The 18,848-nt window shown below is 38.6% G+C and overlaps 5 protein-coding genes and 1 long non-coding RNA gene across 8 annotated transcripts; 4 read left to right on the top strand and 2 right to left on the bottom strand.

The window, feature by feature from the left end:
* Positions 1-402: 402 nt before the first annotated feature.
* LOC117565368 (tRNA-specific adenosine deaminase 1) lies at positions 403-3,289 on the bottom strand. 3 transcript variants are annotated; one of them, XM_052002464.1, is made up of 5 exons: positions 3,035-3,289; positions 2,182-2,967; positions 1,278-2,117; positions 1,064-1,203; positions 403-1,003 (listed from the first exon to the last, which is right to left on the bottom strand). In XM_052002464.1, the coding sequence occupies exons 1-3, from the start codon at positions 3,211-3,213 to the stop codon at positions 1,808-1,810; spliced, it is 1,275 nt and encodes a 424-aa protein (XP_051858424.1). In that variant the 5' UTR covers positions 3,214-3,289; the 3' UTR covers positions 403-1,003; positions 1,064-1,203; positions 1,278-1,807. The 3 variants fall into 3 exon arrangements, with proteins under 3 accessions (XP_051858424.1, XP_051858425.1, XP_051858423.1); XM_052002465.1 differs by having other exon boundaries at positions 1,300-2,117; XM_052002463.1 differs by having other exon boundaries at positions 1,064-2,117.
* Positions 3,290-3,481: 192 nt separating this feature from the next.
* LOC117564115 (STING ER exit protein) lies at positions 3,482-4,603 on the top strand. Its single transcript, XM_034242772.2, has 4 exons — positions 3,482-3,706; positions 3,769-3,923; positions 3,983-4,309; positions 4,375-4,603. Exons 1-4 carry the CDS (start codon positions 3,586-3,588, stop codon positions 4,528-4,530), a joined length of 759 nt encoding a protein of 252 aa, XP_034098663.1. The 5' UTR covers positions 3,482-3,585; the 3' UTR covers positions 4,531-4,603.
* Positions 4,604-4,674: 71 nt separating this feature from the next.
* On the top strand, positions 4,675-7,447 carry LOC117564490 (serine protease persephone-like). Its single transcript, XM_034243298.2, has 3 exons — positions 4,675-5,246; positions 6,565-6,790; positions 6,841-7,447. The coding sequence occupies exons 1-3, from the start codon at positions 5,003-5,005 to the stop codon at positions 7,418-7,420; spliced, it is 1,050 nt and encodes a 349-aa protein (XP_034099189.1). The 5' UTR covers positions 4,675-5,002; the 3' UTR covers positions 7,421-7,447.
* Positions 7,448-7,958: 511 nt separating this feature from the next.
* On the top strand, positions 7,959-10,899 carry LOC117563873 (serine protease persephone-like). Its single transcript, XM_052002237.1, has 3 exons — positions 7,959-7,979; positions 9,941-10,209; positions 10,270-10,899. The coding sequence occupies exons 1-3, from the start codon at positions 7,959-7,961 to the stop codon at positions 10,841-10,843; spliced, it is 864 nt and encodes a 287-aa protein (XP_051858197.1). The 3' UTR covers positions 10,844-10,899.
* A 100-nt stretch (positions 10,900-10,999) lies between these two features.
* Positions 11,000-16,941, top strand: LOC117563872 (protein son of sevenless). Its single transcript, XM_034242430.2, has 7 exons — positions 11,000-12,343; positions 12,416-12,767; positions 12,833-13,788; positions 13,854-14,696; positions 14,761-15,630; positions 15,692-16,457; positions 16,518-16,941. Exons 1-7 carry the CDS (start codon positions 11,324-11,326, stop codon positions 16,559-16,561), a joined length of 4,851 nt encoding a protein of 1,616 aa, XP_034098321.1. The 5' UTR covers positions 11,000-11,323; the 3' UTR covers positions 16,562-16,941.
* An 18-nt stretch (positions 16,942-16,959) lies between these two features.
* LOC117563874 (uncharacterized) lies at positions 16,960-18,512 on the bottom strand. The gene is made up of 3 exons (XR_007954461.1): positions 18,495-18,512; positions 17,461-17,686; positions 16,960-17,337 (listed from the first exon to the last, which is right to left on the bottom strand). It is a non-coding gene; the product is annotated as an uncharacterized LOC117563874 (long non-coding RNA).
* Positions 18,513-18,848: the final 336 nt, after the last annotated feature.

Here is an 18,848-nt window from a genome sequence, read left to right as displayed (position 1 = left end):
CACTTGCTTTTCATTTTATTTGTCACGTCAATTTAAATATTATGACAATATAATGTTTGTCCTTCGTAATTTTCAACTCTGCAAAATTATTTTTATTTATTTTCTTTAATTTTCTTTATGGGATGAACTTTTTTTTTGGCATAAACAGTCTTACTATATTAAACATTTATATTTTGTTTTGAATTGCTCTAAATATTGGTTAAGGCTGGTGTTACTAATAAAAATATATAATTAAACATATGGAACAGTCATCACTCAATTATTAAGTAACCATAGTTTGAATCAGCATGACGATATAACTCGTGATCAGGAATTCCTAATTTAAACTGTTTTGGCTATAACAGATAAAAATCAAATTAAGTAGACACTCGAATTGCCGTCAGATAAAACAAATAGAAAGAATACAGTAAAAACATACAATTTTTAATGAAGGCCATAAATTCACATGTGATTCATTAGCTATGTTAAGTATATAATCAAATGAATTATATATGTTTGTATTATTCATTAATTTACACAACTTATCACCAAACCAAAATGGAAATAGTGCGAGGAGACTTTAGTTGGCATATGAATCGACTCTTTTCTAAGCACTTCACCTTTTTCATAACAAACCCATTCTCTTGAGAATCACTTACTAATGCCACGCATTTTCTTTCGTCATCCACTTTCATGGCTTTAGCGATCCATTTGACATAAACAGGATGCGATCCCGTGCTAATCGAAATATAATCCTCCTGGCCGAGATTGTTAAGATCCAACCAATATTTCTTAGTCTCATTGAGATACAAACTTATGAACAGACGTTCTTCGTCATTCGCTAAGTTAATAAGATTGCTGCTTAGATTGCGACATTTCTGTGCAGCTTGAAACCAATTTTCTTCATCCTTTGCTATGTAATAATAATTGCGTCCGATTAATTTGAAAGGCTCCAGGTTTTTATGCAAATTACTTGGCACTGTATTGACTTCCTTGTACTCGACTCTAGTGCTAAAATTAGAGCCTATGGAAAATTTAAAAAAATCAATTTAAGTAAAAGTTTGTGAACATTAGAAAAACTTACATTCAACCAGTGCCAATGGCAACATGATTTGAAGAAGCAACACCGTAACAAGTTTATAGCGATACATTTCACTTGGAGTTCAAATCGAGTAATGATCGATCCTAATGCCACAGTTTCAATGACATCACCTATCAGAGTGCCTGTAATATTTATTATTTCTATTTACTTAATCATCCATTTCATACGAACACGCTAAATCTAAAAATATAGAAACCTCAAATAATCGGAAACTGTACATTGGTTTCATATATAAAGTTGGAGAACATGAAAATATTTTTTTATACTTTAGTTTTATTATTGAATCTTCTCTTTTTTTGCCATTGAGCCACGTTCTTAATAACTATCACTGGGTAGGTTCATCAATATGACGGACTCGGGCAACAGACTGCAGTAGTTTATTATATTATGTATCTAATATATCTCAAAATTTTTGACTAGGCTGTATGGAAAATAACAATTTTGGTTTTGATAGCAGTCCCCACCATTAACTCATAGAATTATATGGGTTTTAGTACAGAATAGTAAAGCAGGAGATTGAACGTTTATAACTAAATAGAGGTTGATTTATTTTAGTTTTGTGTGCTCTTAGCTTAGGTGTGCAAACGCGAAGTGAGTCTATCGAGGCGAACTCTAGATCGTATAGTCCATTTAAGGGTAAACTTAACGAGCTTGCAATTTTATTTGCTTACTTTAACTTCCATTTGTCTTAGACCTGATTCTACTTTCACTAGAAGGACAACATTTTCACGCCGCGTGCTTAGCAAATTCTTGCAGATTGTTCGGCTTTTGGGTCCATTGTTGGAAGTACTCAGATTTCAATTGTGACCATGCCAATTGATAATCCACAGCCATTTTTTTACACTTCGCATATGACAAACTGTCCAGATCAGTCAATTGGAGCTGCAACTTTTCACGCAACTCGCTGCAGCAGTGGAGAATATCCAGAAATCCGTGGAGTAACTTATATTTACTAACTGCACATGCGGCTTGTGGAGTGGACAATTGCTTCTTAGTAACGCCTTGGCGTTTGCCATTGACCGCAATTTCAAAAGGCCTAAAGAAATTAATACTGTTGTAATACACCTTCGGTAAAAATTTGTAAAGGTAATGCTGCTTACCGCAATAATTCTGGCATTTGAGACCAAATTAAACCACTCGGTGATGGCTGCCAATCTGCACGTTGTGCGTACTCGAACTTTTGCGTCGCATCAACTCGAATCAGTGGCTCTTGAGGAGGGCAGCACCTTTGAGGACAGTTTTTACCACGCCATCGTTGGTAAATGGCTCGTTTTAGGCTGTCAATATGTGCGTAGCGACAGCTAAAATTGTAACTACTGAAGTAGATGGGCTTGTCAATCAGCATATCAAGCAGCGCTCCTTGAATACCGATCACATTCCAGCGGGATAACTTATCGCTGCAGGACATGGACAGCGTACGTTCACCACGACCTGGCTTGGTGCGTAAAGCCGCCGGTGTTTGAAGCATGCAATCATCGCCGGTCTTTACGTCCTGATTTATCAGTTTTGCGCCTGTAAAAACTGAATTGCTGTCACATAATGGGATTCCATTTTCATTGTCATTATCACTGTTATCAACGTCAAGTCGTTGTCGTTTTGGTAATGGTTCCTTAGATTCATCTACTATGCACGCATCCCCGCAAGGAGTTTGTGTGCTTAGAAAATGAAACTCTAGTTCCTTGTCGAGCATAAAATAAACTGAATCTGACTTCCAGCTGAATATTGTTTCGTCGACCTTATCCTGTGGCTGCCTTTGTTGCTTGGCGGCTTTCAGTATTTCGTAGTATAAATACCGGAGAAATGCACGTCTTGCGAGTACTTCGGCATGGGAGTCATTTAATATGAATCCACTGGCACAAAGTTTAGTGCGGCCAATGCATTTGGTTCTATAAATTTTTAATTAACGATTCTATAAAATATATCAACTTTATAACAACAAATTTAAATAGTTACCCCGTTGCCAGAGACACTACTTTACTGGTTTGTGTTCGCCTATTGTACTGCACTACTCCTGATAATACTGTCCATTGTCCATTTGTGGGTTTGCCAGTTTTTGGTAATTCGCGGAATTTGTTGTAACATAATTGTGCAATCTGTTGCACAGTTGGTTTGTTGTCAACTTGAGAGCACATTAGAAACAATAGAGATGGAAGTGAGTTCGTAAATAGCTTAGCAAAAAATCGATTAAAACCGATCTCAAATCGGTGCCAGACTGTGTAGCCGCTGCGGCCGAAAATATACCATCCAATTGCATAAAAAATATATATTTATATAAATTATATAGAAAATTTTCTAATTCATAAATATTATATATAATACACAATTTAATATAAGTCATGCCTGTTTTGATTAGTATGGCACAAACAGACACCCTGTGCTGCATAGTGACTTTCGATGAATCGATAACACAACAACACATCTGGTCTGAACACAATATTAAAAACAAAACAACAATTGTAGTTGCAAAATACAAAACAATTTTGTAACTTTAACAAAAAAAAGGCATGCCGAAAGTAGTCTCACGAAGTATTGTTTGTTCTGACACAAAAGATCAAGAGGAATATAATGAGGAAAAACCGCTAAACATTTACTACTGTTTATGTGGGAAAATGTCATTAATATTGGGTACGTCTTAATATTAGAATGCCAATACAAATATTTTATTAATAAATTTCATTTTTATTTAGATTGCGCTATTACTCAATTGCCTTTGCGCGAAGTGGATAATGCGCGAGTTATTGATACCAATGACCACGCCAACAAATTGACATTCAACCCAGCACCGCAAATAATTTATATTCGTCGCAAAGAGAAAGGAATTGAGAAACAATATCGCTATAAAGTGGGTTTTAAAATTTAAAAAATATATATTCTTAATAATATTGCCTATGTGTTTTACAGTGTCGTAGCTGCAATCTACCATTATACTATCGACATAACAATGACTCCCAAATTACTTTCGTAATGAGCAATGCACTTGTGCGCAATAAAGGCGAACATCCCTTGGCCCAGCTTCTGGCTGCTGAAACAAAGAGTAACCCCACAACAACTACAGTTGTTGCTCCAAGTGGAGTGGCAAACGCGACAGCGACTGCAAATGTCGATGATTCGGGCATAGTGGATGCCAGCGGCAAGAAGGTTATGGTGACCCGTCATACAAAAAATATGGGCAAGTTTAGTTCTGTTACTGTGTCCACTATAGATGAGGAAGAAGACGAAATTGAGGCGGTAAGTGGAACTTTGCTCAGATGAAAATGTTGTTGACTTATTAATACAATCGTTTTTTTTTTTAGCGAGAAATTGCTGACAGTTACGCGAATAATGCTCGAATTATTGAGAAACAGCTTCAGCGCAAAGGGGGCAAGCTGACAGATCTAGGTGCTAATTTTAAACCGGATATTGCTCAGCCCCCCCAGAAAAAGCAACGGGGCACCTTACTGGAAAGATAACTTTATTTGCTCATATTTATTGCAACAACAACTTAATAAATAATAAATTTAAAAAAACACACGCGAGGGCTGTTCCAGAAACAGCCGGTGTAATTACTGAAATTCTAATTTTTTAATTGCGTTCAATAATACCGATGTTTTTTATACAGAGGCAAGAACTTTAAAATGCACAAACACATTCCTCAGGGCCAATTTTTCCAGATTTTCAAATCGCCAATTATTAGGGGGCTAAATAGCTCGATGAATGTGATGCTTGAGAAATCAATCTTTAATTTTAATTTTCATCTACTATTCCTGAGAAAGCCCTCATACAACCCGATTGCATAGACACGCCCGAGAGATTCTATAAAATGATAGTCACTGCATTTGTAACGCCAGTTGGTTTTATTAAGTCGTTAGTTAAAGAAAAAAGTTGATCGCTTATCATTTTAAGAAAAATTGCATCCTTTATAGTATCAATACTCTAAACGAAATGGACTATCGAAAATGTACATATACCATTATAATAATTCTAATTATTGACTCAAGTATTTTTAACAAAACTGTTGTTTGCTTAAGTGAAACTCCATGTGATTGCATACATGAAAGTGAATGTGATTATGTATCTAAAGCTAAATACTTCTACAAAGATCTAAGGATCTTACAGCCTTGCGCTTTGCCAAGTGAAGACTTCTATTGCTGTCCGAGTCCTATAAAAACCACAATTTCAGAAAGAAGTAAGTTTGTAACTTGCAAATCCAATTTTGGAATTCAGGTTTTCTCATAAAAAGTAATACAATTCAAATTAAAACCAATATTGTTAAAGCCTAGGTATTATCAAACCAACTAGAAGAGATCGGATGTTGCATATAGGCATTTACAAAATGACATCCCCTTACGTGTATGTGACTAAATTTATATATACAATTATAGTAATTATAATTATTGACTCAACCATTTCTAATGAAACTGCATACCAATGTGATGCTTTACTTATATATGTATATACTTGTAGTATGTACCTAGAGATCAAACGAAAATAAAGTCTTGCGATGTGCCAGCTTAGCCCTGAATGGGATTCTACTATTGCTGCTCGAGACAACAAAAACAAGTAAGAAAGCTACAGTCGAGTATACTCGACTGTGAGATACCCGTTACCCAGAAATATCTTTGCGATATTTTTCTCAAAATATACCGAATATATCAAGTTTATTTACTAAATATTTTGCCACGCACAATATACCAGATTGTCATCTAAAGCAACTAAGACCCCGCCCATACAAAAATTTCTAACTTCGACAATTTTAATCTTGTGATCATAACCTATAGTTGTTATTATATATACCAAAACTTATATATACCAAAACTTGGTTGCGATCAGATAGTATAAAAATTAGCAATCTCAAAATAAGTTACCCGCAACCCATTAGAAAAGTATTATAACTTTCTTGTATGGGCAAAGAACTGACCCATTCTTTCAGCGTCAACAGGGACGTGCCATGTAGTTCCGTCTTAGTCTGTCCGTCTGTCCGGACCTAGATCTCAGAGACTATTTGCTATAATTTTTTTTCGACAGCATTTTTATGTTTGCACGCAGATAGTTTGTTTCAAATTTTTGAACTTCCGCCCCCGCAAACTATAATTGTGATTCCTCAAAATTTGGTTCGATCAGATAGAAATTGCCGAAGTTATTAAAGAAATACTGCGCAAAAACGCCCACTTTCTAGGGGTGTTAGTTGTTTGGCATACAATTGGTATATTTTGCATTTTATGGTATATCTTGAATCAATATCAATCGACATAATTATACCAAATATATAATTTGTATAGCTTTCTTACTTGCTTACACCATTTAGATTAAGTACGTCTAAAAAAGCACAAATAATTTTTAGTAGCCAAAATTAAGAAAAAAATGAGGTGTTTTTTAAAACCCAAACACAACAATTTAAAATATTTTGTAATTAAAGCTTAAGTACTAATTGCGTTATTGGGTAATTAGTAGTTGTTAAAAAAAGATTAAGTAATCTATGTATATTACTATCGTTTTTCCATCAGAATGCAAAGAATTTTCGCAAATTGAAAACTTTTGTAAGGAGCATCATTTGATCAACAGAGGAAAACCTGTAGAGCCGAATGAAATATCATTTATCGCCTCAATTCAAATGAGAGACAAATCTGATGATAAATCTCCTTGGGAATGGAAATGCGGTGGGACGTTGATTGATCCGAAGTTTGTTTTGACTGCAGCGCATTGCTTTGAAAATATTGATACTGCAACAACGTAAGTAAGATATTTTTGTCTAAAATAATATTAATCGTAATATCTTGCAGAGAAATTACTGTTCTCTTAGGAGCTCATAATATAACCGAAACAACAGAAAGGAATGATTATGGACGATTTAATGTAACAATCAAAATACACGAGGATTATTTCAATAGTCCATTTGGTGACATTGCTCTTCTGGAACTGGGAAGTGCTGCAGACATTAGAACGCCTAGAATTCGACCAGCTTGCTTGCCTACATCAAGTGGAAAGGAAATTAAAGAATTTAGGGCTGCTGGTTTTGGTACAACCAATGGGCGCGATTTCCCAAGTGCATTATTGCAGACAACTTTGATGACAAAGCCAATTGAAAATTGTCGCCTTACGGAAGATACCCAGTTAAATGAAACTCTTCAATTCTGCGCAGCGCCGAACGGAAGAACTGGTGGCGATGTTTGCCCTGGTGACTCTGGCGGTCCAGTATTCATAGAATATCCTGGTCGCAATGATTGCCTTTATGCGGTAATGGGCATCGTTTCCGAAGGGAATTTCTGCAATGTCGATGATCCTCATACGTTTCATACTAGAGTTTGGTATTATCGAGAATGGATTGAGAGTATTGTATGGCCCAATGAGAAGAATTCATAACTGTACATTGGTTTGAAATATCATATTAATAAATACATATATATGATAAATATAAATTATGTTGTGAAATATATACGAGTAATATACTTGCTAAACATTTAAAAAAAAAAAACACTTTTATAAAAATATACCGCAAAATACTAACATATACTGAAGGCTATATTTGGCATGTGGATATTGTACCACATTCAAAATATAACAAAGAGTACAAAATATACCAGATTGTCAGCCGAAGCCACTAAGGTCCAATTGCAGTAGGCGCTTTTGCCATACGAAAGTATTTTGTCAATTCTTCTAAAATGTTCTTCTGATCGCTAGCAAATTTTAAGGAGTCACAAATACTATTTTTTTTTAAGATCAGCTCTCTAGGTTCAAAATAACGTTTGCTAATTGATTTTTTGTCGATTAGCGGGTTGGATGGGGCCGTGGCAAAAACTTAAAACAAACTTTATAAAAAATAACAAGTGCTGTCGAAAAAAAATATATGTTTTATCTTTTATAGTCTCTCATATCAAGAGTTTCATACGGATAGACGATCATGGCTATATTGTCTCGGCAGGTAGAAGAACGCTGATCAGACCCATAAATATATATAGTTTATCAGCGTTTATCAGAATGCCTATACTTTATGGGCTGTTAGATACATTTTCTACCGGCGCATACATTTCCTGCCATTCTACACTATGGGTATCGGGTATAAAAACAATAATAAATAAGAAAGAAATTATTTGAAAATGTAATCAAAACAATAAGAAAACTGCGCGTATGCATGCACGATGTACTGAAATTCCTTTAAAACAAGTAATCTACACTCGAGTATGTTAGACTGCTACACATTTTGAATAATAGCTAAACAATGTGGTAATATTTTAAAAAATAATAAAATATACCGATGGCTACATTTGGTATATTGAAGAAGTACAACATTCCAAAAATCTATCATAGAAGTCAAAATATACCAGACTGTCAGTCAAAGCAACTAGGACCCTATTGCAGTAGGCGTAATTTGCCATACAAAAGTTTTTATACCCGCTACCCATAGGGTAGAAGGGTATTATAACTTTGTGCCGGCAGGAAATGTATGTAACAGGTAGAACGAGGCATCTCCGACCCTATAAAGTATATATATTCTTGATCAGCGTCAACAGCCGAGACGATATAGCCATGTCCGTCTGTCCGTCTGTGTGTCTGTCCGTCTGTCCGTATGAACACCTAGATCTCAGAGACTATAAGAGATAGAGCTATAATTTTTTTTCGACAGCATTTGTTATGTTTGCGCGCAGATCAAGTTTGTTTAAAATTTTTGCCACGCCCACTTCCGCCTCGTAAATCAAAAAAATCGAATAACAAGCGTAAATTTAAAGCTAGAGTTGCGAATTTTGCTATATACTATAATTACTATAGTAGTTATTATGGCTCTTAGTTGCTTTGGCCGACAATCTGGTACATTGTGCCGTCTATGGTATATTTTGAATGGTGTGCTGTATCGATATACCAAACATACCATTTGGTATATTTTTAGTATATTTTTAGTATTTTCGGTAATTTTGAAAATAATACCAATATTTTGCCCTTATTAAAAATGGGTAGCGGGTATCTCACAGTCGAGCACACTCGACTGTAACTTTCTTACTTGTTCTTTAATAACTTCTACACTTCTTATCCGATCACAACCAAATTCCCAGGAACCATAAATACTATACGTATTATTGTATGTACCAAAATTCCGCTTTATCTAAGAGTTGTTCATCAAAAATTATATCTCTATCTCTTATAGTCTAGAGAGATCTAGGTGTTTATACAACCGAACGAACAGACTGACAGACGGACATAGCTATATCGTCTCGGCTGTTGACGCTAATCAAGAATATACATACATATGTATGTAGAGGAGATGTCTCCGCCCTTTGGGTAGCTGGTATAATTACGCCCATAATTATTCTACGACAACTGAACAAAAATTGAATTCAGTAACTCTCATTCGTGCTAGTTCGGTTGATTAAGATAGTTTGTGCCATCAATAACTCGACCATTTTAATTAAAGCAAGAAAAAATTTTAAATACGATTTATAATAACATCAATAATCGTAATCTATTTAAAATGAGCTTTTGCAAAATTGTGTATGCAATTACAATATTAATTATAATGAATTTTTGTTGTTTTGTTTGGTCAAGTAATTCCGCTAAAACTGAATGTAATTGCATACACGAAAATGAATGTGATTATGTATCTAATGTTAAACAATACCATAAAAATAAAAGCATCTTACAGCCTTGCCCTTTGCCAAGTGAAGACTACTATTGTTGCCCGAGTCCCCTAGAACTCACAATCTCAGAAAGAAGTAAGTTTGTAATTTGCGAATCTAATTTTTGGTAACAATATTAAACACGCCGATCAAGAATATATCTGCTTGTTACTTTATTTTCGGCACAAAATAAAAATAAATTACCCTTCTTTCTATGGGTAGTGAGTATAAATATTTTTTTCAATTTTCTAATAAAGGGGTGGACACCTGATAGTTGAGCACTGTGTCAATATGTGATATTGATTTCTTTATTTTTACATCAGAATGTACAGAATTTTCAAAACTGAACAATTTGTGTAATGAGACAGGATTGGTCGCAGATGGCAAACCTGTAGATCCACACTCAATTCCGTTTATCGCTTCACTGCAAATAAGAAAAAAATCGGACCTTAGTTGGGATTGGATATGCGGTGGGTCGTTGATTGACACAAAGTTTATTTTGACTGCAGCGCATTGTGTACATGAGTTTAAGAAAAACCCAACGTAAGTCTTTTAAGAATACAATAATTAAGAATATAATAAAAGTTAATATTAATTTTCTAGAAAGATTTCAGTTCTCTTGGGAGCCCATAATAAAACAGAAATAAATTATAGTACTCGATTTAATGTAAAAAATATAACAATACATCCAAAATACAATCATACATTGAATGATATTGCTATACTGGAAATGGAAAGACCAGCAGATTTTAGCACGTTTAAAATTCGACCAGCTTGCTTGCCCACATCAAGTAGAGAGGATATCACAGAATTTAGAGCTGCTGGTTTTGGCAAGACCAATAGAGGGAAGGAATCAAGTGAATTGTTGCAAACAACTTTAATGACACGCGATATTACAAAATGCAATTTTACGGCCTTCACGGAATTGAATGAAACTCTTCACTTCTGTGCAGGGCCAAATGGTAAAACTGGCGGAAATGTTTGTCGTGGCGACTCTGGCGGTCCAGTTTTTAGCTCTGATCCTAATCATAAGAATTGCCTTTTTTCGGTCATGGGCATCATTACAAAGGGAAATAGTTGTGACGGTGAAGGTGCTTTTACTCTTCACGCCAGAGTTTCATACTATCGCGAATGGATTGAGCAAATTGTTTGGCCAAATGACACAAGTAAAGAATAATATTTAATTTAACACTTGTAACCAATTATATAACATATAAATACTCTATGAATCTATTTATGTAAGTTTATAAATTTAAATTTGGACATATTCAAATGTGTTATCGAGAATCGGTATTAAATCATTATCGAATATGCCTTTTTGTTCGTTAACCAGCACTAACAAGCAATTGTGCAGCTAACTTAACGTCGTTGTAAGCAGAATTTGCAGAGAAAATATATTGAAAAAATTGTGTGTATAGCATGTGAAAACAAAGTTTTGTTTTTATTTGTTTCGATTGCAATTAAGAAGTGCGCTGCGTTAGAATATAGGCAAAAAACGGATAAACACACTGCTTAAAATGCTGCCCAACGAAGACGAAGTTTCTGTTGACTAATAACAAGAGAGTGTGTGTGCGTGTAACTGTCCGAGTGCATGAGCGTGTGAGCGAGTGTATGTGAGTAGCGCGTGTGCGTGTGCCTGTGTGTGTGGAGTGCAGAAATGTTTTCCAGCGGTGGCAGCCATGGGATTAGCGTTGGCGTTTCATCTGCCGCATCCATGCAGAGCTCCTCCGATGGTGGTTATGACTTTACAAAAATCGAAAACGCTGCACGCTGGCGAGGACTGTTCATCCCATCGTTGCGCAAGGTGCTGGAGCAAGTGAATCCTAACGTCACGGCCAAGGAAGATGCATTGCTCTATGTGGAGAATCTCTGCGTGCGCCTGCTGGCCAAATTGTGCACCAAACCGTTGCCACATTCGGTTCAAGATGTGGAGGAAAAGGTAAACAAATCTTTTCCCGTGCCTATCGTGCAATGGGCCCTCAAGGAGGCCAACGAGGTGATCAATTCCAAGAAACGTAAATCTCTGCTACCCACGGAACGGGTGCATACGCTCCTGCAAAAGGATGTGCTGCAGTATAAAATCGATAACTCTGTTTCGGCCTATTTGGTGGCGGTGCTTGAGTGTATCTCCAGCGATATACTTAAGATGGCTGCCGAATATGTGTGCAATATCTCGCACTGTGAGATTGTCAAAGAGGATCTGGAGGTGGTCATGAATGCCGAACGTGTCCTCGACATGTTGGACATGCTGGACCAGAGCAGCGAGCAACTGAAATGCAATATGCTGCCCAGTCCACTATCGTTGCCGGCGCAAAGGGCAAGCGCTACATACGAGGAAACGGTGAAGGAGCTGATCAACGATGAGAAGCAATATCAGCGAGATCTGCACATGATTATTCGAGTGTTTCGCGAGGAACTGGTGAAGATAGCACGCGACCCAAAGGAACTCGAACCGATCTTCTCAAATATTATGGACATCTATGAGGTGACGGTGACACTGCTGGGCTCTCTCGAGGATGTGATTGAGATGTCGCAGGAACAGAATGCGCCGTGTGTCGCGAGCTGCTTTGAGGAGCTCGCTGAGGCCGAGGAGTTCGATGTGTACAAAAAGTATGCCTACGATGTGACCTCGCAAGCAGCGCGCGATGCTTTAAGTAGTCTCCTGGCTAATCCCAATGTAAGTAGTGTATAATTTCTATCAATATCTGAAACGAAGCAAGCCTTAATGTATATAATTTTAATCTTCAAGGCACCTTCGCTTATGTCAGCGGGTCATGGTTTTCGGGAGGCGGTCAAGTATTATTTGCCCAAGCTGTTGCTGGTGCCCATCTGCCATGCATTTGTCTATTTTGATTATATCAAACACCTCATGGATCTCAGTACATCACAGGACGACATCGAGAGCTTTGCCCAAGTGCAGGGACTACTGCATCCGCTGCATCGCGATCTTGAGAAAGTCATGGCCAATCTGTCCATGCCGGTGCCAGTTAGCGGACGTGTGCGACGTCAAATGGCAATTGAACGCACACGCGAACTGCAGATGAAAGTCGAACATTGGGACGACAAGGATGTCGGTCTGAATTGCAACGAGTTCATACGCGGTAAGTTGTGTTTTCCGATTGGCAAAGACAATTACTAATAACACAAACCATTTATACAAACACAGAGGACTCGTTGAGTAAACTCGGATCCGGCAAACGCATTTGGAGTGAACGTAAGGTGTTTCTTTTCGATGGTCTCATGGTGCTTTGCAAAGCGAATACCAAGAAACAAACGCCATCAGCGGGCGCCACTGCCTACGAGTATCGTCTGAAGGAGAAGTTCTTTATGCGACGTGTGGAGATTTGTGATCGCGCGGATACCGAGGAACTGAAGCACAGCTTTGAGCTCACAACACGCATGCATCCAGCAATTGTATTGTCAGCGCAAAGTGCACAGGATAAAAACAATTTTATGGCAGATCTAATTATGGTGAATACGAAATCAATGCTTGATCGGATTTTGGACAGCATACTGCAGGACATTGAACGAAAGCATCCGTTACGCATGCCCAGTCCTGAAATTTATAAATTCGCTATCCCCGACAGTGCCGAGAATATTGTGCTCGAGGATAGGGACAGTGGTGTGGTGCCGATGATAAAGGGTGCAACGCTCTGTAAATTAATTGAACGTCTCACCTATCACATTTATGCGGACCCCACATTTGTGCGAACTTTTCTTACCACATATCGTTACTTTTGTTCGCCTCAGCAGCTGCTGACGCTGCTAATCGAACGCTTTGAGATACCAGAGCCTAGTTTGGTGTATCAAGAGCAGCCCTCTATTGGCAGCAGTGGCGGCAATGATCTCGACAAGGATGGCACCACAACGACGGCGACAGCGGATAGCGACAAGATGTTGAAGAACTCGCAGCGCGAGGATTGGAAACGATATCGCAAGGAGTTTGTACAGCCGGTGCAATTTCGTGTATTGAACGTATTGCGACACTGGGTGGACCATCATTTCTATGATTTTGAGAAGGATCCGACACTACTGGACAGACTGTTGCATTTCCTAAACGATGTCAACAGTAAATCCATGCGTAAATGGGTCGACTCCGTACGCAAAATTGTTGATCGCAAGGTAACTAATAAATAATATATAATAATAAACACATTTGCTCAATTGTTTTCGTTGTCCATTTGCAGAACAAACAAAGCAATAAGAAGATTGTCTATGCCTACGGTCATGATCCGCCGCCGATTGAGTTTCATTTAAATGTGCCAGAAGATGAGATTACGCTACTGACATTGCATCCACTTGAGGCGGCGCGTCAGCTAACACTATTGGAGTTCGAGATGTACAAGAATGTGAAGCCATCGGAACTGGTCGGCTCGCCGTGGACCAAGAAGGACAAAGAGTTGAAAAGTCCTAATCTGCTGAAGATCATGAAGCACACTACAAATGTGACGCGTTGGATTGAGAAGTCCATCATGGAAGCAGAGAATTTTGATGAGCGCTTGGCCATCATGCAGCGCTCTATTGAGGTGATGATGGTGATGCTGGAGCTAAACAATTTTAATGGCATTCTGTCGATAGTCGCAGCCATGGGCACGGCAGCGGTGTTTCGGCTGCGTGCCACATTTAATGGTCTGCCGGAGCGGCATCGCAAGTTTCTGGACGAGTGTCGAGAACTGAGCGAAGACCATTTAAAAAAATACCAGGAACGCTTGCGTTCCATTAATCCGCCCTGTGTGCCATTCTTTGGTCGTTACCTAACACATATACTGCATCTGGAGGAGGGCAATCCGGATCTGTTGACCAATACGGAGTTGATAAACTTCTCGAAACGACGAAAAGTTTCGGAAATCATTGGTGAGATACAGCAGTATCAGAATCAACCATATTGCCTCAACGAGGAGCCAACCATACGGCACTTTTTTGAGCAACTCGATCCCTTCAATGGACGTTCTGACAAGGAAATGTCCGACTATCTCTACAATGAGAGTCTGCGCATTGAGCCGCGCTCCTGCAAGACGGTGCCCAAATTTGTAAGTTTTACCATAATCTACAAACAATTTAGTCATTTGAAATTCATTTTCGTATTGTTTTCAGCCCCGTAAGTGGCCGAACATTCCGCTTAAATCGCCGGGCATTAAGCCTCGACGTCACAATCAGAACAACAACAGCAACAAGCTGTCCAACAATGCGCCGATCAACGTTGAACAGCCAACGGCGTCAACATCATCAACAGCATCAGCAGCGTCCAGCGTAGGTGTCGGGGATCAAAGTCCACAACACAACCCGCATGCGTATTCTGTGTTTGCACCCGTCATCATACCGGAGCGCAATGGCGGCAGCACATGGAGTGGCATTTCATTGCATCGGACGACAGACAATGGTGAGGTGGCGCCGGCGCCGCACTTGCCCCGAAAGCCAGCGGCGCACGTGTGGACGCACAACAATAACATTGCGGCAACGGATAACTTTAGTCCAGCACTATCAGAGCAGCAGCTTCCACTAGCAACGGCAGCAACAGCATCTGCTAACAGCAGTTGGGGCAATGTGAACGATTTTTATGTGAGTTCTGATGTATCGGATGTGCTGCCGCCATCGCCGCTTCCCAAATTGATGATAAGTCCACGTCACGAGGCAGTTCCGCAACCGCCACCAGCAGGCAATCGTTCACCATTCCATGGACGTGCTCCGCAGATGCAGATGCAGTACAGTCCCACGCACAGCATTGCCAGCACTGTGACACTCATTGGCGGTGGCTTGGGCGATGTAAGTCCACAGCTTGGTGGTTTCTATTATAACAGTGAGCAGGGCCAGACGGGTGCGGTGCCCATATCGCCGCACGTCAATGTGCCAACAGCCACGCTAGAGTATAGAGCAGTTCCACCACCACTACCACCGCGCCGCAAGGAGCGCACCGAAAGTTGCGCCGACATGGCGCAAAAGCAACAGGCTCCCGATGCACCCACTGTAAGTATGATGCGTAAATCATGTTGCCATTGGAATTATTTTTTGTGCTCATCCCTTGCAGCTTCCGCCACGCGATGGCGAACTGAGTCCGCCGCCAATACCGCCTCGACTCAATCATTCCATGGCAGCGGGCTATGGACGTCAGCCAAGAGAGTTTGTGGGTAAAAGCAGCAGTCTTTTGCTGCCTAACACGAGCAGTATTATGATACGCCGCAATTCGGCAAAACAACCATCGCTGGGGGTTGGTGCAACAACAGCCGCTGCTGCCACAGCAACGGCATTGAGCTCAACCAATGCCATAGCTTCAACGCTAATCAATGCCTCACATTCGTCGGCGTCAACGATAGCATCCATTGGAATAGCCAGCGATGAGCAGCAACTGCAACAGCAGCAGCCACCGCAGTCGATCTCACCGGCGTTAAGCTCCTCCACAACCACATCACCGATGACACCAATGACGCCCATGTCCCCGTACATTCCCAGCACAATTGAAAACAGCACGTCGAGCAGTTATCCGCATCAAGCGCGTCTCAGATCACAGCAGCAACAACAACAGCAGCAGCAACAGCCAGTGATTTTTGCACAGCAGCAACAACAACAAACGCATCATCATCATCACCATCATTCGCAACAGCTACAGCAACAACATCATCACCAAACGCATCATACGCATACGCATTCACATCCGCACACTCAACATCATCCATCACAGCTCCCAAATAGACGCTCGTCCCCAAAGGAATTCTTTCCGATTAATACGAGCCACGAGGGCACACCCAAACTTCCACCAAAACCTAGTCTAAGCGCAAACTTCTACAACAATCCAGGTGAGTCAACCATCTCTCAAATTCAATTGTAAATAATTCTAACTGAATTGCATTTTGCAGATAAAGGTACGATGTTTCTTTACCCAAGTACAAACCAAGAATAATATTTATTGCCTGGCGATGTGTGATAGGACAAAAACAAAATGGAAAATACAAAACAATGCCAAGATACGTTGAAACGTGGGGCGGCAAGTGCAGCATAGGATATAACTGAACGAGAGATACAAAATGAAACAAATAAGAAGTGTATATGTTTGTGTGTGTATTCAAATGAGATATAAATCTGACCGATTTTTATTATTCGAAACTCAAAGCAAAATGCAAATTTATGTTATTATATTAATTATATTATAAACAATTGTAAATATCAAGAACATTGTAATGATCGTAGAGCGTAAAAACAATAAAGTATAACACTATTGTTAGACATTCGCACCGATCGTTTATTCTACACATTTACTATATCAAATTGAGATTGCAGTTGTACAGGATTGTTATTATTTTTTATCATGCTTCTTTCTTTCGTAATAAAGTTACCGAGGTTAAATGATTTCGTTGATTATCAGAATTTATTTTTTTATTTATCATTTTGTTTTGTTTTGATTCGTGCTCTTTGCCATTTGATACGATTTTCATGCCGTATTATAAATATTCTTTGAGCTACTGGCCAACGACCTTGTCGAATCATCAAAAATTTAAGACAAAACTGTGCCATTAACCAGATAAATAGCCAACTAAAGCTTGACCAACTGTGGCTAACCGCAAACTGGCCGGAACACCTGGCAGTAGGCACTTTGAAAGGCATTCGTAGACATTTGTTAACATAAATCTTTATGGTTAATTAGTTGGAAATAGGAACCCCACCGTCGAAGTTGTATTGCTAGTTCCATAGAGCACAGAAGGGCGATATGGAGTTGGGGGGCATAGCGAAAGAGGCCTCATTAATAGCGATTGTGCTAATTGTTGTCTCTATATTGTTGTACTGCATTGCAATTATACTTACTATGTTGATTCGTTCGTTTCCTTTCGCTTTTCAGACAGACAGCCAACAGAGTTGTTGATGACGTCGCTCAAATGCTTCCTGAATTTTGGTTGATTGCTGCTTGAACTGGTTTTTCGTGCATTTTGAGACATTTATTTTTGCAACAAACGAAGGCAGGTTTTGCTTTTGATCTTCATTCATTCATTAGAGAGAGTATTACAATTTCCTAACGGAATATGTAACGTGGCTATAATAGATAGAATAGAAATACAAACATTTTTCATTGTACATAATTTCAATTTCATAAATTTAAATATGAAATATTTTAATGATTAAACCCTAACTGAAATTGAAGTTTATTAATATCAGACAAAGTGTTGTTAGGGTGTTGCAAGTGCGTTTCTTAAGAAATCAAATGTTGCAATTTTTATTGTGCACTATGGTTTTTTTTTTTTAATGCAGTTCTGGTGAAGCACCTGCTGTTCTTTTAGCCTTTCCAACAGGTAGAAGGTTGAACAACCTAAATTATATAATTGGCAACAACTGAACATGACAACCACGCGTCGAGGATATTGTATGTTTAAAGGAAAATTTGTTGAGTAATCGCATTCGAAAGAATTCTGAATAATAAATATAATTATGTAGAAAATTAACGTAAGCGAGAAATAAATTCTTGCATGTAATTTCGCTTTTATTTATAGAGAAATTGAATTGAAATGCAGACAGACAGTCAAGGTCATTGCCCAAGATCAGTTCCTTAACTTGTGGGTGCAGCATCTTAATAGATACTACATAAATGAAATCTGTTTCTAGCAATAGCGTTCTTATAAATAACGAATAAAATTCTTCCGCATTGATTTATTGCATGTTGCACATTCAGAGAAAGTTGTTGACTACTATATACATACATACAAGTATGTATATATAATGCTGAAGGTTAGCTAAGCACTAAATTGAGTAGAATTGATTGTTTCTTAATTGCATTTCTCCAATAGTCTTGACCAACTTCTTAATTCACACCATCTAGTCACGACCTAAGCCAACGATTTACTCACAGCTCGAGAGTTTCAGATGTTTACCCTCTTCACGTTTCAGTTGTGCAATTAACTGCCATTCAAAAAATAATAAAAGAGACAAACAAAATTAAAAATTGAAAAAGAAACACCCACAGCAATTGCTGAAATTATTCAATGAATTTGCATTTAATTGCTTCTGCTGCTGATTGTTGCAAATGAGAGAGAAATCACAACGACAACAATTCAAATTTACCTCTTCGAAGGCAATAGCATCTCGCATAATTAGCAAATTAAATTGGTCAACTGCATAATGGTCTTACATGAGCACATCATTTAGCCAGTCGGCAAAATAACAAATATAATTGGCGAATTCCCCCAATCACAAAAATGTAT

Source organism: Drosophila albomicans, chromosome 2L (assembly GCF_009650485.2).
Source record: "Drosophila albomicans strain 15112-1751.03 chromosome 2L, ASM965048v2, whole genome shotgun sequence".
NCBI lineage: Eukaryota > Metazoa > Arthropoda > Insecta > Diptera > Drosophilidae > Drosophila > Drosophila albomicans.
This window is presented reverse-complemented; position numbering and strand designations above follow the sequence as displayed.